Source organism: Aythya fuligula, chromosome 1 (assembly GCF_009819795.1).
Source record: "Aythya fuligula isolate bAytFul2 chromosome 1, bAytFul2.pri, whole genome shotgun sequence".
In the NCBI taxonomy this organism is placed as follows: Eukaryota; Metazoa; Chordata; class Aves; order Anseriformes; family Anatidae; genus Aythya; species Aythya fuligula.
This window is the reverse complement of record NC_045559.1, coordinates 65,288,678-65,303,452: the sequence shown is the minus strand read 5'-3', so window position 1 is coordinate 65,303,452 and position 14,775 is coordinate 65,288,678. Positions and strand designations below refer to the sequence as shown.

The window sequence follows — 14,775 nt, the reverse complement described above, 5'->3', positions numbered from 1 at the left end:
AACTCTTGGGCAAGGACATTGCTTTGCTTCAAGCTTCCATGAATCATCCCAAGCTTTTACCTTCATCTGACGTTCTGAATTCTTTGTCTGTTTCTGTACCAGACTGCAAGACTTGCTCCCTGTCTTCCTATAATAAACATGTCATCATAATAATCCTTCTAGTGTACACAAATCTCTGGAAGAACTAGTCCCTCCCTCCAGCAAAGTGGCTAGGTGAACGGATGAGCTGCAAGTACACAGGGTATTCTGGGGGTTAAGAGCTACACCATGGAGCAAATACAGTCAGAAGGGGTTATTGAGAAAACTCTGGTTGAGGCAATAGAAACTAATCCGAAACAGAGGGGGGTAGATTGAGAATAAAGGGAAAACAAATAAATCAACCTTTTTAGTTGTTTCTGTACATTGGGTTAGCTTGAAGGATGTTTTCAGAGGTTGGAATAATACACAGCCATGGGAAGGTTAAATCATATTCTGAAAATGGGTAGAACCTGCTGACTGCATCTAAGAAGCAATGAGACGTTTCCCTCCAACAACAGCTGAAATGGATCCACATGTGGGAAACGGGCAGAAAACAGGTTTTCCCAGGTGGGCTGCATGTGGCTGCACAGCAATCAGCAGAAGGATTCTGGGCTGGTCTGCAGCCACAAGGGAGCTGATGAAGGGACAGGGTACATGTGGGGATTGGGAAATTCTTGCTTGCTAATGCCAGAGAAAGCCTTAGAGCTTGGTTCCCCAGAACTGACTACGCAAGACAGATGTGATGTGCCATACCAGCTCTGAGAGGGCCTTGGTGTTTCTGAGCTTCATACTGCAGAATGGAGTAGATGACTATTCTAAATAGTATCTAACAAGTGATTTACAAAACTTTACTCCATCTGAGCCTTGTGGTAACTTCCGTGAACTCTGAAAGAAGTGGTCAGACAATTGTGTGAGCCAGTAGAGACTCATTTCAGGGGAAAAAAAAAAAAAAAAGAAAAAAAAAAAAAGGGGGTTTCAGAGTTCTCTTTCCAGCTTGGAAAAGAGAAAAAGTAACTTCACTCTTCACAAAGAGTAGAAAAACAATTCTGGGAACAACCATGGGAGCCTGTTTAGAAATGGCATTACAGAAAGGCAAACTACCAAGATGCTATCCCTTTGCATTGATAATGCTTTAGGAGACGGGAGCATCCATTCAAATGTCAGGTTCTGTTCAAAAATATGCCAATCCAAGGATTGGTACTCCAAGGCAGGAGTTTTAAAATGTCTTTACTTAATTTTCTGCCTTCTAATCCTACACTGCAGAATGGCTGCAGATAAAACATCTATGACATGAATTGTAGATACAGATTTTGTCAAATAGACAAAAATGTAGATACAGCTTTTGTCATGCTAGGCTATTTCTAAGCTGTCTACAGAAGGTAACTAAAACATAATTCTATTATCAGTAGGCTTAAATTTGCTATACAGGTGGGTGTATCTTCACTTGAAAAAATATAACGGTCTGCAAATCCAAGCTAGCTGAAAAACAGAAACAGAACTACCTCTGCCTGTTTTAATTTATGCTTGTGACTAAAGACTCCTCAGAACACATGAGCAACTGGGGATGGGTGTGCAGTAAGTGCCCTGTGCCTACAGAGGTGTTTGGAAGATTAAAAACAGAGTGATCTGCTTCAGGAACTGCTAAAACTGTACTGCATGGTATTGGAAACAGTCTGTTACTGATTAATAGGCTACAAATATGGATCAATACAAGTATAGCAAATGCACAGATCTTTTGTACTGAAAATCAAATTCAATGAAGTTTTCCTTTTTTGCCTGCCTGAAACTCTTGTCCATCTATTTAAAGTGAACTATTGTGTCTTTTTTTTTACTCTGTCACATCGACCTATTAACAGACATTTATTAGGAATCACACAATAGAAGGGAACGTGATTTATTACCTATTACAGCCTGTTACATTATCATAGAAATGAAGAAGGGCAGAGCAGGAAAGGACAACAAAAGGCTCTCCAGTTCATGCTTCTTCCAAGCTAGGATCAACTTACTATTATATTCAAGCCTTTTCTGGCAGATTTTTTGACTTTTCTGACCTGTTCTTAACATGCAGGGTTTCCACAACCTTCTTCACAATCTTTTCTAGTCTTCACTGTTAGAAAATCCTTGCCAGGTGTGAATCTGTTACTTCTCTTATTCACAATGGAGATGGAGATAATTTCCCTCCTGCCTCTAACAACCTTTTATGCATTTGAAAATGTTACTCTTGTCTTTCATAACTCAAACAAGCACAGTTCTTTCAATATTAGTTCCTGTTTCCTTCCTGCATTGCGTTCACCATGACCTGTTAGACTCTTTCCAATCCAGCCCCACTTCTCTTTAAGAGGAAATTCTTCACTCAGAGGGTGGTGAGGCACTGTCACAGGTTGCCCAGAGAGGCCGTGGATGCCCCGTCCCTGGAGGTGTTCAAGACCAGGTTAGATGAGGCCCTGAGCAAAGTAATCTTGTGGGTGGTGTCCCTGACTACAGCAGGGGGGTTGGAACTAGATGATCTTTAAGGTCCCTTCCAACCTGAACCATTCTATGATTCTCTTAGGTAGAGCACCCAAAATAAAACACAGAATCTCAGTTGAGATCTTACCAATTGCTAACAGAAAAAGAATTGTTTTGCTCTGGTTAGCTTTCATTGGCCTGTTAGAAGAAATCCATAAAGGGAGTAAAGAGTCTTGTTTTCACTGCTTATAATCTCAATACTTGTTTGCCTTTTGAAAGGCAGCAAAATGTTGTTGACTCCTGTTGAGCTTGTGATCACAGGATTTAGATTCTTTTCTCAAGCACTGTTACCTTACTAATATCACCTAGGATCCTTTATTTTTGAATTATTTATTCCTGCCTACGTAGATCCTAGTGCTTTCATTTTATTTAGACCATTTATCCAGTTCCTCAGCAGCTCTTTGAATTCTAATGCTGTCCTCCAGCATGCTTCCTATCCCTCCTAGCTTCATGTCATCTGCAAATGCAATAGGCATATTTCCTCTTCAATCACTCAGGTCATTAACATTGAACTGAACTGAACTCAGGGCGGGCCTTTGAGCCATAGTACCTCACTTGTGCCATCACTAATCTCCACATAGAGGGTTTGACCAATTTCTCTCTCAATCACCTAAGCCATGCTTTCCTTTCTGGTTTATGAAAATGTTATAAGAGACAGTCAGAAGCCTTAGCAAAGTTAAAGCATATGATATCTACTTCTCTCCTGTCTTCAAGTTTTTTCAGCCCCTCACAGAAGAAAGTGGTTTGATGTGATTTGTTCTTGGCAAATCCATGTTCCTGCTAGTCTTCTTATCTTGCAGTCTTATAGCTTGTTTAATCATTTGTTCCAACACTTCTCCAAGGATGGAAGTTGAACTAACTAGTTTGTAATTCCTCTGCTCCACCCCTACCCACTATTTTAAAGACACAGCCTTCAAAAATTCTCAGAGAAAAACTGTTCCATGTTCTGAGATTGCTTCAATCATTTTTTAAAAGTATTTAAGAACAAAGTTAATTAGGTCCAACTGAATTGAAAATTAGTCTAATGCTCTAGCTCATTTTTTACCAACTTTAGGCTAAGAGCTTATGCCTTTGAATTATATTAATAGCCACACTGTCCTTTTTAATTAAAAAAGTGCAAAAAGGCATTCAGCACTTTTCCCTTCATAAGTATCTGTTGTGGGTCTTCCCTGACCTCAGAGTAATGAAAAAGTAGACTGAAAATACAGCTGTAGTCATGTAATGTGTGATGAACAGAGAAACAAATCAAGTACAACTAATTACTACAAGGATTCTGAAGGAAACGTGGGCAAGTGAAGTGTAGCTAGCAGGGTGAGGGAGGCAATTCTCCCCCTCTACTCTACTCAACTCTACTCTACTCTACCCTACCCTACCCTTCCCTACTCTTATGAGACCCTACCTGGAGTACTGCATTGAGGTCTAGGGCCCCCAGCATTAGGACATGGACCTGTTGGAGCGGGTTCAGAGGAGGGCCGTAAGGATGATCAGAAGGCTGAAGCACCTCTCCTATTAACACAGGCTGAGGGGGTTGGGGTTATTCAGCCTGCAGAAGAGAAGGCTCCAGGGAGACCTTACAGCAGCCTTCTATTACCTAAAGGGGGCCAGCAGGAAAGCTGGGGAGGGACTTTGTCAGGGAGTGTAGTGATAGGGCAAGGGGGAATGGTTTTAGACTAAAAGAGGGTAGATTAAGATTAGTTATTCACAAGAAATTCTTCACTCAGAGGGTGGTGAGGCACTGGAACAGGTTGCATAGAGAAGTTGATATACCCTCCATGGAAGTATACATAGCCAGGTTGGGTGGGGCTGTGGGCAACCTGGTCTAGTGGGAGGTGTCCCTGCCCATGGCGGGGGGGATGGAATTAGATAGTCTGTCTTTAAAGGCCCCTTCCACCCAAACCTTTCTATGATTCCAAGTGCATCTTCTTCTCCCATCATGAAGGCATTGCATGTTCAGCGTGCTTGTTACCACAGTTTGGTTATATATGCACTAGCAACTGGAGCTTCAATTCTTTTAATCGAGAATAAGAGAAAACTGAGAGATACCTGGTGCTTCTGTTGTGGGATATGGGCTCTTTTCTTCATTTTCATTGGGCTGATAATCATCCATGTTGATCTAACAGAAACAGAAGAAGAGAAAAAGCCTTTATCAGACAAGGCAGAGTTTTCATTCCCTCAGAAACCCAAGCTGTTCATGCCATCACTGCATAAAGAGTGGTGGCTGGCAGCAGACCTTGGTAGCAGGCGGGGATTCTCCATCAGCAGTGATTGATTTCAGCTCAATTTTCTCCTCCTTTGTCTCCTCCTCCACAGCTGTTTTTTCTATCTCCTGTTTCTTTTCAGGACTAGCAGTCCTAACAATTTGACAAGATAAAAAGCAAACAGTTACAAAGGTGAAAAGCTGTTTCCCTTTCAGGAACTTCATGTAGTACAGCACACACCATGAAAATGATCAGCTGGCTGGCACCTCCATTCTGAGTCCAGCTTATATATTAGTGGCTCCACCTTGTCCTCATCTGCAGGCAAAGGCAGAGACTGCTCTAATTTCATTTATTTTATAGCTTTCTTGATGGCGTGTGTGTATGGGTGTGTGTGTACATGCGTGCATGCATCTGTGGAAGTGCCTGTGTGTTTGTGTATATGCACACTCTAGGTCTATGACTAGGTATCTTCTTCTTTCATCCAGCAACAATGGCATGAAACATTTTCAAGCCCTCTCTTGTGGACTTCCACTAGGTTTCCTGCAAAGTTTTGCCCATCACTGCATTTCCAGAGGGAAGGAAACCTTCCTGACTGGTGTGCAGGACAGAGCAGAAAGATCTGCACAAGAGAACCCCTCCAAGCAGCCTGGAAGAAAGTGAGAAATAACCAGTAAGGAGAAGCTTCCCCACTGCGGAGAACAGAGAATGACAGAGAAGCTCTACACCAAACTCATGTCTCCTAAGAGTGCAGAAACACTAATAGAACTGGCCAGAGTCCTTTGCTAGCCTGTGGCATCAAAAGAGAAGGAAGCCTCTGAATCCTGTGTCATGGGAATCTGAAAATACGCCTTGTGGTTCTGAGCAATCAAAAGGCAAGAGGAAGATTCAAATGGGATTGTCACACTGAAACCACTTCACACTCATTATCCACTGATGCCCTGAAATCTCATCAGTCACCCAGCCTTTCTTTTCTCTGCTCACATCTTTGCAACTGTGGAGATTCCCAATTCCTGACAACATCTTGTCTTTTAGTTTGAATTCTTTTACTTAAAAAAAAAAATAATAAAAAAAAATTAAACGTAATTCTATATATAGTTATATTAATCATATATATATATATAATCTATATACACTCACAGAAAGGTTATACGTATTACATGTATGTAGATACTTGCACATAGATATGTGCATAGTATGCATGTATATATATACACATGTACAAATGCATGTATATGAATGTAGATAGATGTATGCATATGGATTTACCTAGCTAACTTTTTCCTTTCTTTTTCCTCTTCCTCCTCTTTCTGTGCAGATGTTAAACTCTCGGCATCAGCAAGGTTGTCCACAGCAATAGCCAAAAATACATTCAGCAGGATATCTGTATGCTACTTAAAGAAAACAGGCTTTGAAAACTGCAGAACAACATTATACCAAAGGTGTCTTAATTGATTTTTTTTAGCAACTTGTCATCAGAGCTCTTCGCTTTTCCAAACTTTCAATTCACACAAATGTTCAGTGCACACATATTGAGCATGCACAAACCTACACCTTCCAACCAAATGTCTAACACACTATGTGGGGTTTCCAAAATTTTACAACAGAATGACTGATAGAAAAGATCCAAGATCCAGACTTAAGCACTTACATTTCAGTTTTTGGTTTCCCTAAAGAGCCCTGTTTTGTGCAACCAATCCCACTGAGGATAAGGGGAGCTCTAGATGCTTTTCATCTTTGAAGGCTGAGTTTTTTTTTTATTAAAGCATGCACATTCAAGAGCCTCATACCATTAGACACCTGGGTTTTCCAATTTTGGACTACATATTTGAGTTGAACGACCTCATTAGGGCCTTTCCCACAGACATTGGTAGGTTTCAAGGACGGTAAGGATAGCGTTTCTGAGGGGATCAAAAGAAATTCATTTGAGTTGAGTAGCAAAGTGTTGAGCTGACAAATCTGCCATCTCCTAGCAGAGAGCCCATGTATGGGAGCCCCATTATAAGCCAGCCAAGCACATGAAGCTGAAGGGTAAGCAATCAACTGCTTTCTTGACATGCCAGTCATTGTTCAGATCTCATGTTACAAATCTGAACACCAGATTCTTTTATACATTTCTTCAGAGTGGGTCTTATTACACCATGATAACTTCTAAGTAACCTCCAGTTTAAGGCTTAGCTTGGAATTATAGCCACTGCCCTCACTGAGCTCCAAGGTCTAATGGCTACAAAGTCAGCCAGCATGTGAAGCTGGCTCACATTTTCCCCTGTAGTTCATAAGGTGATCCAAATTATAGCTTTTTTAAGCTGTCAGGCAGACTGCCTCTCTTGACCTTCAGATAAGTGGAATTGCACCATCTCACTTTGAAGAGAGGGCATGCAGGTCAACCAAAATGTCACATAACGGGGTTTGAGAGATCTGAATTATGAGCAGAAGCCAGAAGAGCTGGGCTGAGACTACAAGCTGGCTTTATAGAAGACTCGGTATAAAAAGAGATGTCGCCTCTGACACAGGAGGGCTATTTGTTCGGGAAACAGAATCCAACCATGAACAAATTTGGAGCAAACAGATATGGAACAGAACCATAGCACTATGTTATACGCAAATTCCTATGAAAGGAAACTCATAGTCTAATCATGCAATGTGCTTTGTACCTCTAGGTTATGTACAGTGCCCTCACTTCACCTTGAAGCCAGAGAGAACTGAAGTTACTTAATATCATTTCAGGCTGGTAGACAAAAGAGTACACGATTTTCTGTTTGAAGAACACACAGATTGTGGTAAGTGAAATGGAACATGGTTCCTGTTCGTTTATACATGAGTTAATATATGATCTCACATAAATCTATTATGTCAAACATATGTTACTCCTATTACAGCATTTGTATATAGCATATTGTAGATTATACATATTTTTATTCCACATACGGCTTGGATAAAAGCACATGGAATATGTTATTGAAATGGCAATTAAAGCAAAAATACATAGTAAGAACCGCAGGTAGACAGAGAGATTAGTTTATGAGGAAGGCAGGAAAGAAAGACCTACAAGTGAATTAAGGGGAATAAAAAATAAAAGCACTAAACACATGAAGATACTAAATAAAAGCTGGCGTACAGAACTGGCACGTAGTTGGCTCTTACAACTGTTTATATGCCTGAAGACTTAGCACTAGCTAAAATTAAACGAACTTGTTTAACATTTCGTAGTGCAAAGCCAAAATCCAGAGCTAGGGAAAAGGTAAAGATGTAAGGCATGAAATTCATTATTTTCTAATACAACAAAATAGTAAAGGGTGACTTTAAATTCAGCCCCACTTGGAGAAAAGAGTAGCATCAAAGGATACAGTTTCCACAGATGAAGAGGATGATGAAGTAAATACAGACCAACATTCCTGGAAAAGAGGGGCCGCCATAAGCCATGATCCCATCATACATCACCGAATTCCAGTCCTCCCCAGTCAGGATCTAAATGACACATTCCCACCAATAAGGGACACAGTGTTAGACCACACAGAGAATTTGAAAACCCCATTAACACAAAGATATCTACTCCCCTAGAGATCACCCCCTCCCCCAAGATGTTTGGAGGCTCTGGCTGTATCCATTCCACAAATTAAAAACAAAAAGAGAATGTATAAAGGGCACCCAAAGTGTTTAAAAAAAAAAAAAAAAAAAAAAAAAAAGCAGAGATGCTCCCTTGAAGACTGATGGTTGAACCCAAATGGCTCTCCAAGACATCTTTGTTTAAGTCTTCCCACCTCTTCCAGGCACTTCCCTCCCATGTGTCTGTTGTTTTGGACAAGCTGTGCAACCTACAGCTTTGAGGACAGCACTCAGCACAGCCTGGCACTTCCTTTCACCTTGCACGTGAAATCGTGATCCTGATGCTCTTGACTGATCACTCTTAAAACTACAGTCACTTTAACTGCTGTTTAATTTCTTCTCTGGTGCGGTGAGCAGATATTTGTTGCCCAGAACTGTGGGAGATGAAGGGTTGGGATTTGGCATGCTGGCAATGTCCTGGGACATGGCAATGGCCATTCTTTTGTATGACCCTGAGAAGCCCTGGTGGCCTTTTTACACAAGGGCTTTAGCTTATTTCCCCACTTTGGGAGGGGATATCTCTGTCTTGGCAACACAGAGTGGTGCCATGCTCCCAGAGCTATTAGCATGGTGTACTGTCTCAGGGACTGCCAGGTGGCAGAGGAATGGTGCAGGACCTGGTCTGTGTCTCTCTGTGTAATCACAATGTTCCAATGTTCTGCTGTAATCACAAGTTCCATCTGCGCTACTTATGCTCTTACCTGAAACACAGTGAGGAGGGATTGGGGGAAGTTGTCAAATGTACTCCTCCTGGTCTGCATTTCATCAAAGTTAAACTTGCCCCCAAAGAGCTGCATCCCCAGGAGGGAGAAGATGATAATGAAGAGGAAGAGGAGCAGCAACAGGGAAGCAATGGAGCGAACTGAATTCAGGAGTGAAGCCACAAGGTTGCTCAGGGAGTTCCAATACCTGGTAGAGAAAATAGAGGCAGTTAAAATTTCTTGACTCCAAGACAGGTGCTCATGGCCTGCACAGGATATTGGTTCAGGCTGCCTTCTGTGTATAAGCAGGCATTTCCAAACACCCTGTTAAGCAGTGAATCATTGATGTGCTTCCCTAAGATAATGAGACCTACCACAGCTAATGAGTAATTTTACTACCACACATGTACATGCACAATTCCCTCCACCCCCACCCCATACGCACACCCAGAAGATTATTGCAGCACTCTCCATCTATGTCTCTGCAAATCTTATATCAATATACAGTGATTAGTTCTTGCTGCTTCAGTGAGTTACATTCTAACCAACCTCATTACAACACTCACAGATGTTATGGCTTGCCAGAATACCTCACTCCAGAGAATGGCCTGTAATAACTAGCAGGAGCAGATGGGGAAACAGTTTGGATGCAAATACAAATGTGTCCAAAATCTGGTGTGAGTATGCACTTGGACTCACTCATAAATAGAGGTTGCTACGCTTTCCGGGACTGAGAAGAATGAGGAAGATACTAAAGGTCCTTCACATCCTGCAATGCTTGTTTTACATGGACTCTTAAAGGAAGACTCCACATCCCTAAGGACCTTAGTTTCTTTTGCTATTGGAAGAGCACACTGTCACTGCTTTTTGGGTACCAAACCCTTTACACTTTCTCAGGCAGGCTGCAGAACATTTTGGAAGGGCTTAGAGCTAGATTCAAAGACAGCTGGCCAAGACATTTCCAGGATTCCCAGGACACCAAGGTACCAGCTGATCACAATGACCAAAACCAAGAGATGTTTCTTCCGTTCTCTGGGACTAGCATTAATTTATTGGATATGACTAAGGTGAAGCCCACTTAGACCAGCTCCTTAGAAAAGGAAAAAATGATCTTTGACCTAACACAACTGACAGACAATTGACACTTCTGCCTTTGGAACAGCTGCAATTAAAGAGAAGAATATGGCTAAGACCTGCTCTCCCACAGTTTATTCAGGCTTGTGCCCAGATCAGGCTGATGTATGCTACAGGGAAATGATCTTCTTGCCCTTGTGGTCCCACTTAAAGGTTCAAAGAGACACTGGTAGCATGCTCCACTTCAACATTTCTGTTTGCTTGCTTTCTTCTCCAGGCAGCACAGAAGCCATGTGTTGGAGAAATGCTGGAATTTTTCTGAAGAATCAACACATCACCCATGGAGCAACTTCCACTTCAGTCCTGCATCTGCTCAACCACTCTTACCCTACAGCTTAGTATGTCAAGAACATTTTTATTGTAGGGAGCTTTGAGTGTGACAGAGCTTTCAGACTAGGTTTAAGATCAGCTGTCATCTTCCAGTCACCTGATTTTGAATGCACATTACTAGCAAGCTTTGGTGGCTTGCACAAAGTCAACAAGCCAGTAATGCTTCCCTGTGATCCCTAAGTCTTCCTTCCAGCATTGTCTCTTATGACTACCATGATTTGAGATCCCACCATGGTCAATATCCTCTACTCCCTTCTCTGAAAGCCCGCAACAATGAACCTTTCTGTCCTTAAAAGACTGAATTTTTAGACATATTTTCCTTAGAGAAATAAGCTCTACTTAAGAAGGATGGCAGACATATCTAGCACTCCCACTCCTTGGAGGAAGCCTGATAGTTCTTACATACAGATCTGTCTTTTCTGAGGACAGTTTAGTCAGTAGAGACAGTCTCTTAAAATACCCCTTAAAATAGTATTTTTACAATGTTAGTGCAAGAAGGTTTTCCTTGTCCCCTTGCAGGAATGTTTGAGTGGCCCAAATACTTTGTAAAGGTTAGCAGTCTGACCTGCAGAGGGGATACTGCCATGTCCTCTGAAGTTCAGCAACCAGTTCATCTCCTAGAGCTGAACTTCAGAGAGAACCGTGATGTTTCCCTCCAGCCCAGGTTCAGCACTTCAGAGAAAACGAGAGCGCTTTGAAGTTCAGCTGCAGTTAGAGATGAGCAATGTAAACCTACAGAGCAAAGGTAAGGGCATGGAAGCTGTGGGCTCAGTGCCACCAAAGGCCTGCATTAAATGTGCAATGTAACAGCTCACTGTGTTTGTGTTTATGCTTACAGCTTCACACTTGGGGAAGAAGGGAAAATAACACAGAAAAAGGGAAAAACAAATTCTGATGAAACTGGACTGAATTTAGCATCCTTAAACCAGAAATGGATGGGGACCAGAATATCTTCAAGCCCTCCAATGTCAGCCAGGACACACATTTTTCTAGATCTTTCTAGCAGTGTCCTTAAGAGGCATACAGTAAAGCTGTTACACATCTGAATAGTCTCAATGACTCACTTAAAGCTTAAATGCCTTGCTATCTCAGAGCACAACTGTACAGACTTTTATCAGCTCTGCATTTCTTACAAATGGCTCAATACCTGAGATTCAGTTTCTTATGTAACTCTCAAACTTTAAAGCAATTAACTGAGATGACCTGGTGATAAGATTAGTGCTGCTTTATCTGTGCTCTGAGTGCTACCTAGAAATACAGCACCATTAGAAAAGTAAACAAACCAATAAGGGGAAGAAAAAAAGAGAGAGAGGAAAAGAGAAAAGGAGAAGATAAGGAAGGCTTGACTTGACTAGGATGTGGAAATAATGATGGTCTTATCTCAGCATTCTTGAAGCCTGAACTGAGGTTACCACCTGCAACATCAGGCGGTTGCAGAGCTAACTTGAACACCCCCTCAAAGTGAGATCTGGGGTTACGCAATGAAACACATAGCTTTTAGGTTACGAATAGTAGAAGTCCAAACAAAGAAAAAGTCTCTGACCACTCTGTTGTCTTTGGTTAATACACTACAAAGAAAAAAACAAAACAAACAAACAAACAAAAACAACCACAAACAAACACTTAAAATAAATCTCATGGCACTGCAGGGTGGAATTGGAGAATTTGGACCAGGCAGCATAAAATGGGAGGTAAAAAAAAGAAAGCACTGATGCTTGCCCAGACCTATAGGGAAATGAATGTGTTTCCTAGCATCTCCGAAGACGCCAGTGAATGTAGGACATGATTATGATCCCTGTTTCAAAAGGGAGAAATAAGATGCAGAAATATTAAACGGATTGTTCAACATCTCACATAGAAATCAATTGCAGAACTGGATTAGACCTTAATGCCGTGTTTAATTCTCTTCCCTCTCCTCTTCATTGCTTTCCACTGTGTCTTTATGATACTGGCAATCACAGATGCAGAGCTTAAAACAGTAGCAACAGCTGGCAGCCTCATTGTGGGAAAGCTTCCCACACTGTTCATCCAATATAAAACCATTTTGAAAGTAGGTACACAAAAAGGCGCCCCATCTCTCCTCCCTACAGTTAACAGTGACAGGATTTAGGTTTAAAATATCAATTTTCAGTATACTGTTGCAAACAAGTTGATTTATCTTCAAAGTATAAAGGACTAAATACAAGGATTTATAAAGCAGTAAAGTACTGTGTATAAAGAGAAAATTATTTGTGTTCTCTCAGTAAAGGAAAATTTTTCCACACAGCGCTGTAAAAATTAGGGAGAATAAAACATAGATTATATTGACTGCCTCTCTAATGTACAAGACAATGGTTCAAAGAGTATTTATAATCTTGGAAAAAATGTTTGCTCTTGAAATTCTAAATATGGTTTCTAAAATTATGTTTTATTCATCTGATGGTGTCTTTGTTTCTTTTATATTAGGGAGTTGTATTTGGGCTTTTCCTAGAAGTGTATCATCCGAAAGCACCCAGAATTTGTTTGCGCTTGGTGTTTACCATAGAAAATCCACACAAATATATAAAGATTAGGCTACCTACTTACATACTTTCACCAGTTTCCCTGCTTTTTGCCTTTTTAATGCAGCTGCTGATCACTACTTCCATCTCCACTGCATGTCCACGTCACTGCTCCTGAATACATATCTGACATTAAACATTACACTACCATCCCTCCTATTCTTCCCACCTTTCCTGGACTGTATCCTTCTGTATTATCATTCCACTCGTGTGGCATTTTCCACTAGTATTGATGATGTCAATGTCACTAAATTGCCATTGTGTTTAAAGCTAAGTGAATAATGGAAAAGATTATAATTTACTGGAGAACATCAAAAGTGTAAGTTTTACTGTAATGTCAGAATATTCTCTCCTGCAGTCAGACACGAGTAGGCCTGAAGTACTGCTTTGGAGGCTTCTGATAAGGCCTTCCACATGAGTGTGAACTTCACCCACGGAGGCAAAAAATCATGGAAAAAATTATGAATAATTAAAAAACATAAATCTGAGACTACTGCAACCTACTTGCCAATATTTTAGGAACAGGAAAGAAGAAAAAATCCAATTAATACATTATTCATTGCAAGTTATTCCTCAGCTCTGACTGTGCTTTACACATAGGCCCCTGTACAAATTACAAGACATAGTCCAGGTAACATTTTCTTCCATGCAAAACTGGATTTCAGATCTGCTACAGAGTGAAGGTAAGCATAACTACTCCTATTGCTGGCTGTTTCCTACATTACATCTCTGCCAGAAGCTTTAGCAATATTTGAATATTCCAATAGATCAAGCTTCCTAAAGTATTAATGATATTCTCTCAGCATTTGCCTTTCTTCTAGCTAATTCTCCTAGCAAGATTATATATTTTGTGTAGGAGTGGAGAAATGTCTTGAAAAAACAATGACCTCTCCAGGATGCTATGTTGAAGCTTACGCTTTTATAGCTATTGGTATGTTGCCCTGGGTGTATCTGATTACCCAATGCCTGAAACAGCTACTAGTTCCCTCAGAAACCAGGCCTGGGACTTGGTGACGATAGCTTTTAGACCCAAAGATCCAGGAAAAACAGTCCCTGGACCAGAGATCCCCACTATTTCTGAAAGGGCAAAGATGCTTCTTTTGCTGGAAACTCTTATTAGCTGGAACATTTTTGCTCACCTATTACTACATGTCTAAATAGGCTTTTTTTTTTTTTTTTTTTTCCCCTCTTTTAGTAGTTGCAAGCTTGCTTTGGCCACTTTCTCTCAGATTGTAAACTGATTTTCTGTCTCTGCCATCTGACCCTGAAAACAATCCACCCTGCCAGAGACTGAAGGCTCAGAGAAGCTTTAAAGGCAAATGTACGATGCAAGAGTCCAAGTCTGTTGTTTTTTCTGCCTCACAGCTCTGCCATCTTGACTGTTTTCCAGTTCTGGTCTTGTTTTTTTCTCATGCTCTGTGTTTTATATCTCAAGTTTGTCAGAGATTTCCTTTGAGGGAGTTTATAGCAATTCTAGGGACTTTTTCATAGCTGAGCCTGCAGAAAACTCACTCTTTCACCACCTCAGTTTAGCTTTTCATAAGGTGCTGACTGGTGCCCACATGGGAAAAGACAGGCCCTGGGCTGCTTTGAGTGACCACATGGGCAGATTTGTTCCAAGAGCTCCAATCTGGGTAAGTCAGGAGTTGACCTTTCTTATGACCTCCCTTCAAGCTGAAAAACTCCTGAGATACCAAACTGGTGTTTTGGAGGAAGGAAGAAGGGACTATTTAATAGGTACCA

The 14,775-nt window shown here is 41.1% G+C and overlaps 1 protein-coding gene across 1 annotated transcript in view; it reads right to left on the bottom strand.

Moving 5' to 3' along the window:
- Nucleotides 1-14,775, bottom strand: part of CACNA1C (calcium voltage-gated channel subunit alpha1 C) — a 432,625-nt gene that overhangs the window by 88,774 nt on the left and 329,076 nt on the right. Inside the window, 5 exon segments of the mRNA XM_032187967.1 lie at nucleotides 4,570-4,639; nucleotides 4,757-4,877; nucleotides 5,991-6,105; nucleotides 8,069-8,189; nucleotides 9,029-9,236. Of these exon segments, the coding sequence (XP_032043858.1) occupies nucleotides 4,570-4,639; nucleotides 4,757-4,877; nucleotides 5,991-6,105; nucleotides 8,069-8,189; nucleotides 9,029-9,236 (635 nt within the window).